A 20410-nucleotide genomic window follows, 5' to 3' on the forward strand; every position below is an offset into this window, starting at 1 on the left:
AACATTTATTTGTTTTCCAGAACAAAGGCAGCATTTGCAGATCAAAAACAAACCGGGAAGGGACCAAACAAACCCAATACACTCCAGAAGCAAAAATCTGTTTCATTTTTATGCAAAGAAATTTCACTTTGTCATTTCATATTTAATGTGAAATTGTTCTGCAGACCCAGCTCATTTGCAGGCCTCCATTGGTTAACAGTCTTGGTTTGAAATTCAAATGAAAAGAACCCAGCTCTGGTTTGCATCCTATTTCAGTCCAGCAGTAGGAGAGTCTCAAAACCTACTGAGGAGGAAGACCCTGGCTGCACTTGCCCAGATGATTTTACTTAAGTGAGCTGTTTTTCTAGGGACATGGGTAGACTCCTTGAGCCTGTCATTACTGCTTGGAGCTTTAGTCCTGCAAAGGCTTAGCCCGTATGAAAAAGAGGAGACTCAGGTGAGAGGAGTCTCTGAGTGGCAAGGATTTTCTCCCCAGTAGGTTGAAAAGTTCAAAGACCAGGACCAGCCACAGGCAGCTCTGATTCCTAGGGACTGCACACGTGTCAGAGTTGAAGTAGGTTTTTGTGGCTGATTTTTCAGAAGGTAAACAGATCTTTTTTTCCTAAGATGCCTGAGGGAAGTCAAACCTCCAACCTTTTGCCTAGTAACTAAGTGACTTAATTTTTTCGATCCCCTGGGACTCCAAAAGTTCAAGAGTTGGTTCTTTTCTCATTTCTAAGGAGAAACGCTTTGCTCCAGGGAAATCAACTGTTTTCTGGGCTCCAGTTTCTGGGCTTGAGCCCACATGGGTCCATCTCAGGAAATGGGACCTCTCAGTAACTACTTGGTGGTTCTTAAGGATTTTCTGGCCACTGAGGAGGGAACATTTTTTATTTTTTTAAGGCAAAGCATTTGCTCATCTCAACATGACTCTGAGTCAAACCAGATCATTCTTTTCTAATAGTTCTGCTTTTCAAAAGAGTCCATTTGAATCTTCAGCTACAATATGTTCATAGTTATATGCTGTCCAAGGTTGTTTTTATAATAATAATTAGTAGTAACAACAACAATAATAATAGGGACAAAGCCCTGGTGGCATCACTAGAGAGTTGTGCTGTTAACCCAAAGGAAATGCCTCTCTGAAGGTTCTAAGCCACCAGTGGCTCTGAGGGTGAAAGATGAATAATCTCTTCCTGAATGTTTCGGGAGATTCAGTCTCCAGAAAACTCAAACCTGCTGGAGGGTCAGCTGTGGTCAGTTCCAACTTTATGGCGAGAGAGGAGAAAGTTGCACTTACTGTGTGACAAGCGCTATGTTAAGTACTTCACTGTACTCTCACAACAAATGTATGCCATCACTACTAGTATTTTTCCATACCCCACAGTAAGAAAAGCTGAGATCCAGGGAGATTAAATGACTCACTCAAGTCATAGAATCCAATGAAGAACAGGTAGAACCTGAAGTTCTTGCTCTGACATAGTGTTATATTTTCAAGATTAACAAAAGACTTGTTTCCAAGTCTAAATTAAAATTCCTGAAAGTCAGAAATGTAAATTAAATTACTTATCACTCCAGCATGGCAGGTCCCAGTAATGGTACTCAAGAAACTCAACAATGCTTTTTTTTTCTCTCAACCATTTTTCTGTATTTGATAAAGTGTATACTTTTAATTTCAATAAGCCATGTGATTCTTTTTTGCTCCTAAAAGTCTGACTGAAAGGGTAACACAAAGGGGCTATTGAGTATTTTGGCTCTTAGAATGGAATAAACATGATGAAATTGCCTTTAATCTGCCAGGAGACAGGATGAGATTTGGGAAGATGTCAGTGAGGGGAAAAGGGCCCCTGATTCTCCTGGTTGAGAGGCCATTCCAGCTAGTCCAGCACTTGGGGCTCCCCTCAGTGGATCAGAAAGTCCCTGCTGCCTTCCAAGACCAACACAGAGCTGGCGACAGCAGCCTTTAGCAGAGGACAAAGACGGAAACAGCCTGGACAGCACAGTTTGGCACTTGATGGTGTGCTGGTCAGTGCTGGACTGTTTCCTCTGTGTTTTATTGGTCATTACAGCTGTGACCACAAAAGGAGCCAAGGATGCTAATGAGCCACTGCAGGAGGCTGGTGGGACTGGGAGTGTCCAAGGACCAAGCAGCGAGAACATGCGCTGGCCAGAGGGTAATGTGCAGACCCTGTTGTTCATGAGTTGGGGGCTGTGTCGGCCCCAACTCTCACTAGGTAAGAAGGGACAAGCTAGCCCAAGCTGGGATGTACAACCATTTGGTCAAGAAATAGGTGAAATAATTCCTATTGGGGCCATGTATACTACATGGATGAATGGAGACAGTGACTGGGATCGGGCACCAGAACAAGCCAGGGAGGACCTGGCGCAGAGATTCCACAGGACAGGATGAGTATGGAGCAGATCACTCAGGTAGCCCAATAGTATAGAACTAAGAGAAACAAAGGGAAGATGGGACATGAAGAGGTGAGCCAGCCATGAACAAGTGCCAGGGAGTCCTCCTGGGAAGAACTGCAAAGCACCAGGTGAGTGTGGCACATGAGAGGGCTCCTCCCTTCCTGGGGCACATGCCAGGTCTAAGTAACAGAAGTGCATTTGTTAATGCATTTCAGGACAGAGAGAATCGAGATGCTTGTCATGCCACATAATGGAAAAACGTGCACTGTTCATGGATAGGAAGACTCAGTATTGTGAAAATGACAATCCTACCAAAAGTAATCTACATGTTCAATGCAATCCGAATCCAAATGCCAAATTCCTTTTTCAAGGATATTGAAAGGAAAATTATCAAATTTATTTGGAGAGTAAAGAAACTCTGAATAAGCAAAACACTTCTGAGAAACAAAAATGAGGTTGGAGGTATAGCACTCCCTGACCTCACACCCTGACTCCCTTACACAGCAGTAGTAACCAAAACAACATGGTACTGGTACAATGACAGGCACATAGACCAGTGGAACAGAATTGAGAACCCATGAATAGACCCAGCTATCTATGGCCAACTGATATTTGACAAGGAAATCAAAGCTAACAAATCTATCTTCAGCAAACAGTGCTGGCAAAACTGTACATCCATCCACCTGTAGAAAGCTGGAAAAGGATCCACATCTCACACCATACACAAAAATCAACTCAAGGTGAATCAGAGACCTGGGAGTAAAACCATAATGTTCATAAGACACAAACTGGGATCAAGCTTAGAAGTGCTAGTCCAAGGTACAAAGAAATAGCCAAATACAACCAGAAATGTACATCTAAAGAGGATAAAAATGATGCATGGGACCTTCTAAAGATTAAATCCATGTGTGCATCAAAAACTTTTTCCAACAGGGTGAAAAGAAAACCTACAGACTGGGAACAAACATTTGGTAATACCACCTCAGACAAGACAAAAAAGTAATAAGTTTACAAAATACTTCTGGGTCTCCAAAAGATAAAGACTGATAACTTGATTATAAAATGGACAAAAGACATGGAAAGAATTTTCACAGAGGAATATATTCAAATAGCAAACAGACACATGAAGAAATGTTCCAAATCACTGGCAATAACTCAGTCCCATAAGGATAAATATTGTATAAAACCATTATTGTAGAATGAGTATAAGCATCCAAGACAGGTGGGAGAGGGTAGAAGCAGAGGAATGTGGATGTTCAGGGGAGAGGGGGGTTAATCATGGAGTTGTATAATTTGGTGCAGGCAGAGTGAGGGAAATTGAAAGAATTTGTTCTTAAAACAATGTATTCAAATTTGTAAATAAACTAGTAGAAAATTTAAAAAAAAAATAAATGTTAAGAGGAGGCCAAAGTTAGTTGTGTGGAAGGCCTATCTTGTAGACCGTTATAGACCTGAGGCTCAGAGTCTTTTCCTGAACCTCCAAGCAGAGCCCCATTTATAGTAGAACTTAATGGCTCTGAATGATTGACAACCCACAGGTATATAGGTGGATTGTACACAAAGGAATGCACTGGTTAGAAGACTGAGAAAATATTGGAGGATGGGTGGGAGAAAGGGACAAAATAGAGAAAGAAAGTCCAATCCAAAGACACTTTCCTTGAGACAGGAGCTCTGAGAGCACAGCCTGGGAGTCCACACCTTGGAAGATGTGCCACTCTCTGGGCTTCACAACCGGGGGACACTGTGAAGTGCAGGCTGCAAAACTGAAGCAAAGGCGGGCTTGTGGACACTCTTCTGGAGACTGTGCGTGCAGATGGCAGGCTCTCTGATCCGCTGTGTAGGAATGGACTGGACTATCTTCATTCTGCCCTTCCACCCTCAGATTATAACCAAGGGCAGTCATTACTGACAGTGTCACAATGTGAAAGGCTTTCTTTGGAAACTTTCCTTGTTTTTTTTTTTAGTCATTTCCTCCTAAGGATGGAACAGATCTGGGAAGGGTTTCACTTACCTCCTATGCCTGGCATGTTGGTCCCACTGGGTTCATTTGGATGTGGAGCTGAGGGTGGATCATAGCTGATCACCAAGTCCATGGTGGCCTGGGTAGAAATAATCACAGCAGACAGAATCAATGTATACAGTGCATCTAAATTCCAAAATCAATCTCCACAATAGTCTATGTGTTTCCTATTGCCAAAGGGGCCCTTTAGAGTAGTGAGAGAAGATCTTCACCCTGAAACCTACAGCGTCCCTTTTCAGAAGGAAGTAGCTAAGAGAATACATCGTCCCCTTTTCCTTATGAGTCAGGGTGAAGTCTCTCTTAGGGAGTAGTGATAGTGAATGGCAAAGGACACACTGACAAAGGAGATTAATCAGAACTGGCTTTGACAAGCACTGTGGCAATGGGACAATTAAAACGGACTTTCAAGGGCAGAAAAAAAGAGGAACGAACTGGGGGGTGGTTAGAGAAAATAGTGCAACAATGAATGAATGGAAATCCAGAATCTTTGTAAATGTTCATTAAAATTAATAAAATTTAATAAAAATTTTAAAAAAGAATCAATATATAGCATCCAAATACTATTTATACCCTCAACACAAACTCTCTCTCTAGGAGTAAAGCCTTAGAAGGGGCAAGCAGAAGGGTGGGAAGTAAGAGCAGAAAGGGAGAACAGGAACCCATGGTCAACTATTCATATCTTTTCACGTATAAGACAAGGTGGAGTGGGAAGAAGCAGAAGCCTGGCAATGGAGTCTCTTGTAACACGTTGCCAAGAGTGTCATTACTAACGGGTAACCTAACTTCATAAACTAGGGCAAAGCTGTGAATCACAAGTGTGAACTTGTAATCAGGTTCCATTCTAGAATGGGAATAGCCAACTTCAGAGGCTCATTTTAAATGATGGATTTTTCCCCCCTTTGCATTTGGGCATGTGGAAATGGTAAAATATGGTAGAGCCCTCAGGCCTGCGGCCCTAGGCCTGTTTTTAATTGATTTTGGTCAAACGTTCCTCTAGGCTATTTAGCCCTGTGTCCACTTGCCATACAAAGGTAACTTGTGGTTGCTGTGAAGCTGAACACTGTGACACTGACGTGTCAAATGCGATAATGGTGGACAGTGTTTGGTGGAGCTCCCAGATTAACACAAGCTCGGAAGCAGGAGTAGCATCCACTTCCATTTCCATAATAGTTTGCCTCCAGAAACCCTATGAACCTGGAGAAAGGATCAAAGTCACACAAGTGTTGAGGACTTTGGTTCATAGGGTTGCTACGAGTTGCCTACGACTTGACAGCACTTAACAACAACCACAGATTTTAAAGTAGGTCACAGAGCGTTGCGCTGCAAGGCCACGTCTCTCCAGTGGTTCAAATCTACCAGCTGCTTGAGGGGGAAAAGCTGGGCAATCTCCCCCTGTGCAGTTTACCACCTTGGAAACCCAGTGGAGGATCAGCAACAAATCTGTTCCACCTTCACAGCAGTTAAGTTAAGCTGAACAACAACAAAAGAACAACCAAAATGCCTAAACGATAAGATGCACAAATAAGAATAAAAATTGAGAATCAAGTTTGGTTAAAGAGGAAACAGTATGCAAAAAGGAAAGTTCAATGTACCCGCCGTTTCTTTTGCACAAAATGTGACTTCAAGATGCCTTAAGAACCAAAGCAAAAAAGGAAACAGAAATGTTATATAAGTTTCACTATTAGGAAGGAGGAAGCATAGTTTCTTACAGGAAGTAAAGCTATTACTACTTGTGAAGTATGAAATAAATCTCTCACTTAAGGCATTATTTTAGGACAGAGTTTCCTAGGCTTTTCTATTTCCCAAATTTAAAAAAAATTCTCTAATTGCTAGGAAGAATCAACATAGTGTTGCTAACTTTTATTTTGCGAACACATTCCCACAGCTACCATCACGCCCATGATCACTTCAGAAAAGAAAGGTATTTTCATGTCAAAAATTAGGACAGGAAACCCACAGAATAAAGGAAGTCATGGGCAAATGGATCTGTTCTTTCAAAGCACTTTCTGCTTTTTTTGAGGTGTGAAGTAACTATGAATGAATGCTCTTTTCTCGATGAAGTTCATTATCTTCCTTCAAAACCATGCAACAAAGTGGAAAAGGCTCACCCCTATCTCCTGTCCCTTTTCATTTAGCAGAGGAATCAGTTTGTAGGGCAGCGATCTGCTTTGATCACCAATCAGGTCCTTCAGGGACACGGTTGCGGTGCCAATCAACCTGCAGGAGAAAGCAGAAGAGTACGTAAGAAGCACACTTCCATTTACTCACCAGACCTCCCCATCCATTTCTACTCATCCATCACAATTAAAACCACCTCCTAATGATAAGTGGGTCATTTTCAAGCCATTTTGGGCAAGGAGCAGGAGTGAGAAAGGCCAACTTCAACTCTACTTGCCTTCACTTCTCTAAAACAAGCAGTCATTTTCAGAAGTCACATTATGATGCCTATTAAATTTCAACCAGTCATGAGCAAGTGAGATCTGGTGACTTAGGGGGTGAGGAGTTGTGTTGCCAACCCAAAGGCAGGCAGCTTGAATCCGCCAGCTACTCCAAGGGAAAAAAGGTGGGTGATTCCCCTCCCATGGGATTTACAACCTCTGAAAACCCAGGAGTGAGTGGTTCCAACTTGACGGCAAGAAGTTGTTGGTTTTTTGTGAGTGAAATAAATGAGATACTATAACAGCTCAGTATCACTCGCTCACTTGCTGCCACTTAGGTGACTCTGACTCGCAGCGACCTTCGATTGTGTTTCTGAGACTTTAACACAAGGGGGGCTGCATCTCTTTATCTCTTGACAGGACTGGTGGTTTTAAAAGATCTGACACAGTCTTTTGGTTAGCAATGCAATACACTATGGACAACATCACCAGAGATCCTTTTGACTAAACAAGCCCCTGAGAATCCAGGAAAAGAGAAAAGATGCACAAAATCTAGTAAGAAAAGCTTTACTCTGTAAGAGAAATTGTAAAGGACTCATGAGAGTGTCAGAGACAGTGCGATTGGCACAGGACAGAGCAGAGTTTAGGGCTGTTATACATAGGGCCGCTATGAGTCACAAGCGACTCGACGGCACATAACAACAACAACAACTTGAAACATTTTTACTGTAAAAACTCCTCCTTAGTTCTTACCCAAGTCAACCATTTCAGACCATGAATTAAATTGCTAGCTTGCTCATCCATACTCCATATATTTTGAAGCAGCACTATAAAAAATATAGAATATACATATCTCTCTTCTCAACCCAGAAAGATTAGATTTGGCCCATCTACTTTCCTACTCTCCTTCTTGTACACAGTTTATTGCTACAGCGGCTCATGTGTCCCTGCTCACTGGTCTGTAAGGTCCACAAAGGCAGGCATGGCCACCTGCTTTGTCTACGTACTACTCTAACCTCAATGCCTAGCTGACCAGTTGCCATCAAGTAAATATTGATTCATGACAAACCCTTGTGTGTCTGAGTGGAGGAAATGCTCCACATTTCAACAGTTAATTGAAAAAAAAAAGTTGCTAAACTTTACTTCTAAAATGCCCTTGGGTGGACCAATCTTTCTGTTAGCATGAGTACATTAACCATTTGCACTACCCATGGGCCCTGCTTAGAATCTCTTGTTGACACCGAGCCAATTCTGGGTCAGTAACCCTGTAAAACAGAGTAGTTATTGTATGTCATCAAGTTAGAACCAGCTCATAGCTGACCCTCCAGTGTGTTTTCAGAGGCAGTGAATTGCACAGGAGGAGACTGGTCATCCTTTTTTTCATAGAGCAGCCGGTAGATTTGAACTGCATGCCTTCCTTCCAAGCATAAGTGTACTTATATTGAGAGTGCATATACTAAATATTTTATCGTTAAAGCATATGATTTAACAACAACAAAAAGATTAATATCTGCAGGAAGTTAGTCAATGTAATCTGTGGAAAACATTATGCAAATGTAAGACCGTACACAAAATATTCTATTAGAGTGGGTGGATGAATTGAAGAAGACCCTTTTTTGGATGTGCCTTCCTAGCAAAGAGAGTTCAGGGCGTGCTCTCAAGTCTGAATAGTAGAAAAGGAAGAGAGAGAGGGTAACATTTTGAAAATGTTCTTTTCTTATACCTTGCCTACATTCACAGCAGCTTTACCCTAGTCAGAGCAGATTTGCTAGAACTGAAAACCATTAACATAAAAGTAGAAAATAAGTATTAAGTCTTTAATTGATAGAAAAGATTCCTTGTGTTCAAAAACCTAGAATGAGGAAACTAGAGTTAAGCATAAAATTAAACTCTCAACTTCCCAGCAAACAATGGGAAAAGTAATTTTGTTGAGAAATATTGCTTTTATCTTCCTATGCTAGTGAAGCATTTTTAAAAATCAGGAAGTGAAAGTTGATGTCCATGTGAGCACATCATGTAACTGTCACATATATACTATATTGTCCTCCTCTACATGTGTCCCTTTAAAGATCACTCTGGTTGTACTTCCTCCAGGACAGACTCTTTTGTTCTTTTGGCAGTCTATGGGATATTCAGAACTCTTCACCAACACTGAAACTCAAGGCATCGATTCTTCTTCTGTCCTTCTTAGTCATTGTCCAACTTTGAGTTGCATAGGATGCAACTGAAAAGCATCATGCTTTGTTCAGGTGCATCTTACTGGTTGGAGGGTTAGTAGAGTTGATGGCAACGAGAAGGCGCTCTGGTGGTGTGGTTCGTAGAGAGTTTTATACTGCTAATCCAATAGCCATGCTTCTCTGGAGTTTCAAATCCTCGGGAGAAAATGGGCAATCTCTTCCCATGCAATTTATAGACTTGGAAACCCAATGGAGTGTCAGTTAACATCAGGGCTTTTCAGATGTGGTTTGTTGTTATTGTTGTTGTTGTTTTAGGTGTCTTTGAGCCAACTGTACCTCGTAGTGATCCCATGAATAACAGATCTGAATCTTCCCTACCCTGTGCTGTCCTCGTCGTCCTTGATACACTTGAGCTCATTGATATTGTCACTGTGTCAATCTATCTTGTTGAAGGGCTTCCTTGTTTTCACTGACCCACCGAATTTCCAAGCATGTAGAAATGCCTACTTGATTGACTTGGTCTTAAAGAGTGGTAGAGGAAGAATATATGTATGTTTCTGTCCAAGGACCATCCTGCACTAGTAGCGACGGAAGAAATCACTCAGCTAACACATTAGAGTACAGGAATCAGTGAGGGATCCCTCTCTGCAGCCTGAATAGGCCCCAGAAGTCAGTGAAAGCTGACAGAGCACGAGACAGGCTTTTTCATCTCCTTGTAGAAGGAAGCCTGCCCTCTCACACCAGGAAATAGTCCCCTAACTAGCTTCCATCTAAATGGTATGTTTACCAGTATCTGAGGATTCAAGACTTTTTTAAAAATTTAATAAATTGGCAAGTTGGGTAAAGGAACAGGCAATATAAAATAGGGGTTTGACAAGACATTGTAAGTAATTTGCATTTGTTGTTATTGTTATGTGCCGTCGAGTCGTTTGCGACTCATAGCGACCCTATGTACAACAGCCCTAAACCCTGCTCTATCCTGTGCCAATCGCACTGCCTCTGACACACCCATCCCGATTACCCCAGTCACTGAATCAATCCACCTCATAGAGGGTCTTCCCCTCCTGCGCTGTCCCTCCACCCTCCCAAGCATGATGTCCCTCTCCAAGGACCTGGCCCTCCTTGCAACATGCCCAGAGTATGTCAGATGAAGCCCCAGAATCCTTGCCTCCGAGGAGCAGCCTGGTTTAATCCTCTCTAGGATGAATCTGTTTGTTTTCCTGGCAGTCCATGGAACATTCAATACTCTTCTCCAGCACCACAGCTCAAAGGCATCAATTCTCCTTCTGTCCTCCCTAGTCATTGTCCAACTCTCTGATGATATGACTTGTAAACTTTAACTTAAATTTTTTAAAAAATCGATGTCTTAGGGTCAGGCTTGTGCTTAGCATATAATGTGTAGTCACCTAATCTGTGTCTGGGGTCCTTAGAACAAGCCCACCCTTACCACATACTAGCTGATTGACTCCTGACCTCAATTCCATTCTTACCTGCTAGAACATTATTTTAAAAAAACACTAATAAGTAAAACAAAATAAAAAGTCTCCACTCTCCTTTCATTATTCCAACAGCTTCACATACAACATCACCACTCTGATTCACTGAGAGTTCCAGGTAGTTGGATTATGATTGAGGTTTTGGCAATTGCTGAACTGTTGCATTGTGCTCTGCTTGGACTGGTTACATTAATGTATTTTCTCTACACTTGGCTTTTTATTCCTTTGCCTTTCTGAGAAGGGGGATCTATCTACCCATTACTCTACTTCTCCCAGGTGACAGAGGTGAACTCCCACACAATTTCCCTGGGGAAATCGCTTTTTCTTTCTCTCAGCCTGAGGACCCCATCTGAGCCTGAGAAGAATTTTTTCCCCTCAGTTTTTAAAATACTCCAGTAAGCCACAAGGCTGTCTGAGTAAGTTTTTAAAAGAACAAAATGTGAAGAGTTCAGGTTTCGAAACCATTGGACTAGTATTAAATGCCTACATGAGCTATTTGCCTTGAGAGATGTGGAAACACAAACTGAATTTCAGTGCTCACAGCTCCTATGATTCAGAGACTAACCAATTCTGCACATCTAAGGCAGGTGCTGACTTGTTTTCACTAAAGCCTGAATGATCTGAATCTCAATCAGCAATAAATAAACCATAGAACAAATAGTCTAATGTGTCAGGACAGTGCTGAAGAGGAAAGATGGCTGGTTTGGGGCTATATTAGCATTTCTCAATCTCTGCACTGCTGACATTTTGAACTGGAGCAGTTCTCTGTTAAAGGAATCTGACTTGTTTAGCAACAATGCTGGCCTCAACCCTCAGATGTTATGTTCCCTGATATGATAACCAGAAACACTCAAATGTTGCCAATTTCTCCAAGAGAGTTACAGAATGCATCAGGCCATTAAGACTGGCTGGGTAGGACAGTTCCTAACCCAGAATGAGATAACTCTCTGACTTGATCCCAACCTCTTTTGAGACACTGGCCAAGTCACTCAACTCTTTATTGCCTGTTTTATTATTGGTTATCAGTTGGGTGGAAGGAAATAATTCCTCAGACTTTTTAAAAGTTCTATAAGTCCAAAGTTAGGTTTGTAGATGTGGTAATTTTGCATGTGCCAATCCAACAAATGTGTTAGTATTTCTTTTTTTTCTTAAAGTTTGTGCTTTCTACTTTAGGGGGGGGGGCGGGAATCAAAGCACAACAAAACCATTGTAGACTCTTTCTATGTTGGATAATCCAGAATGCTAAACTGGGTTTTACTTTCCAGAAAGTATTGGCTGATATGTTAAGTGTTTACTCAAGGAACATTCCTGGTGTAGTCTGTGGTGGGATGCGCTGCCCACCAAATTCACACAAGGTTTAGGGAAGAAAGGTTAGGCCAACAGCACAAATGAGGAGCATAGTGACATGTGAGATAATAATGTAATAATAATGTAGAATAATGGGAATGTGGCTAACTAGAGAAAGTAGGCTTAAAACACAAAGTCCAACTGTTGGCCTTTTATGGCCCTGGATGTCTGACTCAATGCATGTCTTCAGCTTTCCCTTCGCCTGTTGTTGTTGTTGTTATGTGCCGTTGAGTTGTTTCCGACTCATAGCGACCCTATGCACAACAGCCCTAAACCCTGCTCTATCCTGCGCCAACCGCACCGCCACTGACACACCCATCCCGATTACCCCAGTCACCGAATCAATCCATCTCATAGAGGGTCTTCCCCTCCTGCGCTGTCCCTCCACCCTCCCAAGCATGATGTCCCTCTCCAAGGACCCAACCCTCCTGGCAACATGTCCAAAGTATGTCAGACGAAGCCCCAGAATCCTTGCCTCCAAGGAGTAGCCTGGTTTAATCCTCTCCAAGATGAATCTGTTTGTTTTCCTGGCAGTCCAGGGTACATTCAGTACCCTTCTCCAGCACCACAGCTCAAAAGCATCAACTCTCCTTCTGTCCTCCCTAGTCATTGTCCAACTCTCTGATGCTCTCCTTCTGTCCTCCCTAGTCATTGCCCAACTCTCTGATGCATAACAAGTGATTGCAAATACCATGGCCTGTATCAGGCGCACCTTAGTCTCCAGAGAGACACTGTTGCTTCTGAGTACCTTAGAGAGGTCCCTAACAGCAGACTTTCCCATCGCGATACGCTTTTGGATTTCCTGACTGCTGGCGCCAAGAGTGTTGACCGTGGAGCCGAGCAAACTGAAGCTGTGAACGCTCTCAATCACTTCGTCATCCATCCTGATGCTGCCAATTGGTCCAGTGGCGAGAATCTTTGTCTTCTTGACATTAAGCCTCAGTCCATACTGAAGGCTGCAGTCCTTGACCCTTCGCAGCAAGTGCATGAGGTCCTCCTCAGTTTCAGCAAGCAGGGTTGTGTCATCTGCATAACGGAGATTGTTAATAGATCTTCCACCAATCCTGATGCCACAATTCTCCTCATAGAGCCCAGCCTCTCGGTGGGAAGAGGCCCTTGGGAACTGCGACAAGTGTGCTCCTGGGCGGAAGGGAAGCCTGAAAGTGGTGCACAAGGAAGCCACCTCAGATAACAACGAAGAGGCGTCTTTCAGAGGTACACAGAAAAACTGGCAGAAAGGAAAACATAATCTAACCAGGAGTTCTACGGGACACGTCACCTTCCCTTGGAGACAGCACAACTAAACTTAAGAGACACTGGTCAAAAGAAAAATGTCAGCAGTTGACGTTTTTTGAATCACAGAAGCCAAGAAAGCTTAAGATACAAGCTGTCAGATCATGGGTTGGACAATGGAAGATATTTTCTGAAGGGACTTGGCAGATGTGAAGGGTTATCCTGGTGGAGGGTGGAGCTGGGAAGTAAGTGGGTCAAGGCACTGGGTGGCTAAGGGTGGGGTCAACACTGTAACTAATGCTTAACTCCACAATAAGGGATTTATCTTTAACTGCTCCACAAATTGCTGTCTGTCAGATACTCCTCTAAATCTAAACATTCAGATTGAGACAGACTAGGAAGAAGGATTGGCCACCCACTTCTGAAATAGCAGGCCTCTGAAAACCCTATGCACAACAGAAACCTTCCCTTCGCCTAGGGGAAGGTAAATGACCAACTAGAAATACTTTCAAATAAATGCAACCAGTTAGAAAATCTAACTACAATTCCCTCTTTCAGAACCTTTAGTCTCAGTTCTTAACTTCTGCTTTTTCACCATAAAATGTAGATGCTTTCATAGAAGAAATAGGGGAAAATTATGTATGCGTTCATACATTCTATACATAGGGTTTTTGAAGGCATGTTATTTCAGAAGTGGATGGATGGCCAATTCTTCTTCATAGCCTGTCTTAATTTGAATGTTCAGCTTTAGAACAATATCTGACAGACAAGCATTTTTTTTCCTGAAAGGAACAGATGAAAGACACTTCCCCAGTAGAAAGGTAACCAATAGATTGAGTGTTGGTCGGTCTCCCTCTTTGGCACATGTTTCTTGGTCCTGTCCCTTTCCCCACCCCACCAGGATCCTCTTCCACCTCGGCCAGCACCTCCCTTCCCCCAGGTAGCCCTTGATATGATGGTTCAGGCCTCTCAAGTCATTTTCATGATGCCTTATACCTTGAGCTGTTGCTGTTCTCTCACACTACTGCTGGTCTTTTGTGAGCTTAGGAGGCTTTAAACCTGAATTCCAGGTACCAGCTTTAGGGAAGGAGTTCTCTCAGAGGCAATTCTGGTGAAAGCTCTTTGCCTCTGAGCTTTTGCTCCAGGACTATCTTTTTGTGACTTAGTTTCTCTGCTCTTCATCAATAACCTGCATTCTGCAGATGACACAACATTGCTGGCTGATACTAAGGACCTGAAGTGGTGGCTGCAGACTGTCAATGACTATAGTCTTCAATATGGATTGAAGCTCAATATCAAGAAGACAAAGATTCTCACCACTGGGCCAAATGGCAGCACCATGATAGATGAAGATGAGGTTGAACTTATTAACAACATCCCCTTACTTGGCTCCATAATGAACACTCTTGGCATCAGCAGTCAGAAAATTAAAAAAAAATGAATTGCATTAGGGAAATCTTCTGTCAGGGATCGTTCCAAAGTGCTAAAGACCAATGATGTCAGTCTAGAGATTAAGATGCACCTGATCCATGCCATGGTCTTTGCAATTATTTTTACATCAGGAAGCTGGACACTGTCTAAGGATAACAGAATAATCTATTCCTTTGAGTTGTGCTGCTGGAGAAGAGCATTGAACATATCAAGACTACCAAAAGAACAAACAGGTTGAGACCAGGCTGCTCCTGGGAAGCAAGGATTTTGAAGCTCTGTCTCATACTTTGGGTATATACCCAAGAAGGATCAGTCCTTGGAGAAGGACATCATGCTTGGAAGTGTGGAAGGATAACACAGGAGAGGAAGACCCCAAATGAGATTAATTGACACAGTGACTGAGGTAATGGAAGTAGGTGTGTTGAAGACAGTGGGACTGGCTGAGGATAGGGCAGACTTCAGAGCCATTGTACATTAAGGTTGCTATAAGTCACAGGTGGCTTGATGGAACATAACAACAATAGCATGCATGTCTACATGTATGTGTATGTGCATATACACATATAGGAGCTCTGATGGTATAGTGTATAATATACTGGGCTACTAATCAAAAGGCTGGAAGTTTGAGTCCACAGGAGGAAGAATTGTAGTCTTGGGAAACGAAAGAAAAAGTTGCTAAGAATTGGAATCACCACAAGGGTAGTGGATTTGAGGTTTGGTTGTATGTATGTATACGTATGTGTATATGCATATGCCAGGCTGACTTCAAAACATAGTGACACTACAAACAATCGGACAAAATCTTGCCCTATCCTGTGCCATTTTCACAATCTCTGTTTAAGTCCACTATTGCAGTCACTGTGTCAATTCATCTCATTGAAGGTGTTCCTCTCTCTCACTGACCCTCTCTCTACCTTCTCCAAGGACTGCCCCCAACCCCCCTGATAACATGTTCAAAGTTTATAAGACAAAGTCTAATCATTTCTGCTTCTCAGGAGCACTCAGCCTGAACATCTCTCAATATAGATATGCTGCTTCTTTTGGCAGTCCATGGTTTATTCAATAATCTTACCAATACTGCAATGTAAGGGCATCAATTAATCTTTAACTTTCTTTTTCATTACCCAATCGTAACATGTATATGAAGCAATTGAAAATACCATGGCTTTGTATTAGTCTTGAAAGTGCACTTTAGTCTTTAAAGTGACATTTTTTACTCTTTAATACTTTTAAAGAGGTCCTTGACAGCAGATTTGTCCATCGCATGAAGTACATTATTTTATTTCTTGATTGTTGCTTCTAAGGGTGGGATGCTAGTAAAATGAAACCTTCGACAACTTCCATATTTTCTCCATTCATCATGGTGTTGCTTACTGGTCCAGCTGTGAGGATTTGTGTTTTCTTTTTTTAGGGTGTTATCTACATTTAAGCCAAAGCCCTCAAGTGCTGCAAATTGATTGTGACTCACAGTGATTCTCCGCTGGATTTAGAGTACAGCTGGGATGGCAAAGTTTTGTCTCACGTACTTTGAGTATGTTGTTAGGAGGTGTTGTTCCTTGGAAATGGACATCATGCTTGGAAAGGTGAAGAGTCAATGAAAGAGAGGAAGATATCCCGTCCTCTCAGTGAGATGGATTGATACTCCAATGACTCCAGTGACTGCTCCAATGAGCTCAAGTATGTCACAGATTGTAAGGATGGCACAGGATAGGTCAAGGTTCAGCTCTATTGTTCATAGGGTCATGATGGGTCATACTTGGCGCCATCCAACAACATCCATACTTAACAAGACTAGACTACTTCTACTTTTATCCACAGAGCAGCTGGTGGATTTGAACCACCACTGTTTAATCTATCAATACAACACAGAATGGACTAAACCATCAGGGCTGCTTTCTCTCACACACACTCTCTTTGCCCTCTCTAAAGTAAAGACAGAATTTAAATGAAAGCCTGGAAAGACTTTATCCCAAGGATATTTTTACAGCTAGGCTGCAGTGAAGAAAAATCCAAACCATAAAAATTTCTAAGAATTTTAACTGTGAAGTGAATAAGTCATCCCCAAAGGGTAAGTCTGAAGTCTGCAGAAGATTCGAAAGGCAGCCTGGCCCAGGGTCTATTTTCTATGATCTTGCCTAGATACAAAATACTGGGAGACTGGAGAGTGATGATTTAGCCTCCTACAAGGGGGATAAGAACAGTTCAGTAGGATCATAAGCCAATTTCCTTTAAAGGAGGTGACACCAAACCACGAATTCTTTTTCCTTCATATTACTCATGCTGTAAACATGCTAGCCTATTACCGAGCAATAGCAAAAGGAAAGCTTTGCTCTGTATTTTATGGAAAAATAAAAGTCTCCCCATGGACTCACGACACATTAAAACAGAGGAACCCTGGTCTCAAAAGGAAACTTTATATGTGAAAGGATTTCAAGACCCTTTGGCTATCCCGCTTTCCTGGTGGAATTAATCAAACCCAGATGTATTATAAAATGAGGAAAAGCCAGGCATGCTCCGATTTCTTTAGCTCTGAGAATGTTAATGTAGTTTCTAGTTGGGTTTCTGTGATGAACTAACCCTAAGCCATGGATTGGAGCAATTACTTGAAAATTAGTTATTATGATTGGAAAATAGGAGTTAATTATAAATGATGACTCCACTTGGGCATGTAACTGTTGGTCAGGAAAGTCTTCAGCTGTTTTTCTTTTTTTCTTCTTAAAATAGACAGCTTGGCGGGGGTGGGGGGGGCAGATACACAGCTGAAGAAAGGGTGGAAAAGTTTCATCTGACATACTTTGGGCATGCTGGCAGGAGGGGCCAATCCCTGGAGATAGACGGCATGCCTGGGGAAGCAGAGGGTCAGTGAAAAGGAGGAAGAACCTCAATGAGACGGGGACACGGTGACGACAATAACGGGCTCAAAACAGTGGTGGCTTTGAGGATGGAGCAGGACCAGGCAGTGTTTTCATCCTGTTGTATATCATTGTGAATCAGAGCAGACTCGAGGGCACTTACCACCACCACCACCAACAACATTGTGTTTACCAGAGAAATGGAACACATTCTCTCCATTAGCATCAGCCCAAATGTCAGCAAAAGCCTGAGACTCTGAAATAAGGGCTTTCCTGGCTGGGTTCTCAGTCAGGGGAGCTCGTGTCTGTGAAGTTGTCCTGTGAACACAGTCCACACGGATTACTGGGGGAGGATTTACTGGAAATTCCTTCACAAAGGAAAGGAAAAATTCCAGTTGGAGCCTGGAAAAGAAATCACATGCTATGCTTTCTAATGGCAGCACGGTTCCAACTCCCCGTCCTCTGAGGGGGAATTAGTACGTAATTCCCAACTGGACCAGGGAAACACTGTCCTGAGCTGCTCCCGGGCCTGTGGGGTTCCGCAGTGGTACAAATGGTTAATATATTCAACCTAAGATTAGCAGTTCAAGTCTACTTTAAAGTGCCTAGGTAGAAAGATCTGTTAAGCTGCTTCTAAAATTCAGCCACTGAGAACAGCATGGAACACAGTTCTACCCTGACACATGTAGCTACCATCAGGTGGAATAAACTTGACAGTGACTTTTATACTTTCTGAGGCCTGTAGGGTTCCTTCTTGGGGCTGTGTCCCTGCCTCACTCATAACCCCTTTCCTGGACCACTGGGTTCCAAGCCAAAAAAAGATAAGGAAGTCCAGTACACACCTGGTTCCCAACCCGAGCAATAGAGGAGCCAGTTGTAGGGAGCCCTAGGCAAGTAAAATACGGGGCACCTGCTTGGTTCACTCACCTCGTCATGATAGGAAGGGACCCTCCTGACTCTCACAGCTGGCTCACACTTGCCCGCTGCATAAACTCTCTGGATGTTGTTCCCTATATCAGAACCACCAGGGCATTTGGTTAAGGGGCAGATTCCTAGAGCTCCGAGTCAGACTTGACCTCAGATCATTCTTTTACCTGTGGAAACCTGAGGAAGAATGACCTAAAACAGTGATTCATTAGGCAGCAGGGCTAGGGTGGGAAACAGTCAGTGTTGCAGCAGCTGGGAGAAGGGGACATGTGCTGCTTAAAAAAACCACACACACAGCCATTCTGTGTCATCGCATTAGGTGCCGTCGAGTAGATTTTGACTCAGAACAGTCGTGTGTGATAATACAGCCTCCACCTTCTGCAGCGGGAGCTCTCACAGTGTGGTCTAAAGGGAGTTGCTCTTCTGACCCAAAGCTCACACCTCTCTGGTAGCTCTAACCCACCAGCCCTCCGCTGGAAAAAGACAATCTCCTCCCATGCAGTTTCCAGCCTTGGAAACCCACTGGAGAGTCAGCTGTGAGTTGGTGCCATCTCTATGGCAATTGCTTGTTGTTGTTATGTGCTGTGAGTGACTGAATCAACCCACTTCATAAAGGGTCTTCCTCCGCTGCACTGTCCCTCCACCCTCCCAAGCATAATGTCCCTCTCCAAGGACTGATCCCACTTTGCTACATGTCCAAAGTATGTCAGACGAAGCTTCAGAATCCTTGACTCCAATGAGCAGCCTGGCTTCACCCTCCCCAGGACAAACTTGTTCTCCTTGCAGTCCATGGTATGTTCAATACTCTTCTCCAGCACCAAAGCTCTAAGGCATCAACTCTCCTTCTATGATCCTTGGTCACTGTCCAGCTGTCTGATGCATAGCAAGTAATTGCAAAGACCATGGCCTGGATCAGGTGCACCTTAGTTTTCAGACTGACATCATTGCTCTTCAGTACGTTGGAGAGGTCTCTGACAGCAGACTTTCCCATCGCAATTCATCTTTTCATTTCCTGGCAATAAGTTATTTTAAAAATGGTTACAATCTGTCGCTGCTTTCTCTGCCGAGTCTAAGTGCTGGGTGTTGCCACAGGCTACTGCCAGCAAAAAGGAAAGGATCGAATCATATCTGTGACCAAAAAGGACCATGAAACGCCAAGCAATGCGGAGCTAGCTGGTGGCTGATGATCCATATGCGGAGCATGGATTGATATTGCCAATTAGAGACATTTAACGGGCACAGCCCGTACCTGGAAGGAATGGCCAGTGGGCCCTGTGGGGGGCAGTTCAAGTCCGCCTTCTCCTGCTTCCACTACAGCACGGAGAATGTCAAGGGGTCAGACTGCGTAGACCAGTCCCAGGCCATGCAGGAATGCATGCAGAAATACCCAAACCTCTATCCCCAGGATGATGATAGTGACGACGACGACGACGACGATGATGACGATGAGAACCCAGAAGACTTAGAGGAAACAGCTCTGACTGAGTCTACCGCAGCCAAAACAGAGGCGAGCTCAAGCTAATGAACCCCACAAGCCCTGTGCTCTAGTCCTTCCATTTCAGATTGACAAGGACCTATTTCAAAATGCCTTTAAGTCACTTTCAAAGTGTCTTTTCTTCTTTTTTTTCTATGCACTGGAATGTACAAAATCACTTATTTTGAGGGTCAATGACCTTGGCCCTTTTTCCAGATACATCGAAGAGAAAAAAAAATACAAAACGAGTGGCTGTGTATGTGTGTCTCACGTAAACTTATCTGTGAATGTAGCTGCTGCTTTTGAACTCTCAGTTTTTAGATTGTCCAGAATTTTACCAATTTGAAATAATATTCTGAATATTCTCAGCAACCAAAACATCATTATCCAGGAGTGTTTTTTGTGAGTGGGCTGATTTCTTCTAATCTATTATGTCACTTTAGTATGTTTCATACTCCTTTGGGAAATTAAATAGAAACAGAAATATATCTTCCTTTTAAGAATGATAGAATAATTTAATAAAGCAGACTGATTTTCTCTTTCTCTCTCTCGCCCTCAATCCTCATAATGACCCTCTAACAGGTTTTCAAGGCTGTAAATCACAGTAGATGGAGACTGTTCATCTTTCTCCCAAAGAGCTACTGGTGGGTTTAAACTGCCTGAGATGTGCGGTCTTTGGACAAG

The 20410-nt window shown here is 42.9% G+C and overlaps 1 protein-coding gene and 1 pseudogene across 1 annotated transcript in view; one reads left to right on the top strand and one right to left on the bottom strand.

The window, feature by feature from the left end:
* Positions 1 to 20410, bottom strand: part of MYOF (myoferlin) — a 189817-nt gene that overhangs the window by 120667 nt on the left and 48740 nt on the right. Inside the window, exons 4-5 of the mRNA XM_006880352.1 lie at positions 6520 to 6628; positions 4403 to 4490 (exon numbers count right to left, since the gene is read on the bottom strand). Coding sequence (XP_006880414.1) covers positions 4403 to 4490; positions 6520 to 6628 — 197 coding nt within the window. The remainder of the gene's footprint in view (positions 1 to 4402; positions 4491 to 6519; positions 6629 to 20410) is intronic.
* On the top strand, positions 17313 to 19774 carry LOC102873022 (annotated as a pseudogene).

The sequence above is a fragment of the Elephantulus edwardii genome, unplaced genomic scaffold, assembly GCF_000299155.1.
Source record: "Elephantulus edwardii isolate Elephantulus edwardi_28Jun2011 unplaced genomic scaffold, EleEdw1.0 scaffold00007, whole genome shotgun sequence".
Classification (NCBI taxonomy): domain Eukaryota; kingdom Metazoa; phylum Chordata; class Mammalia; order Macroscelidea; family Macroscelididae; genus Elephantulus; species Elephantulus edwardii.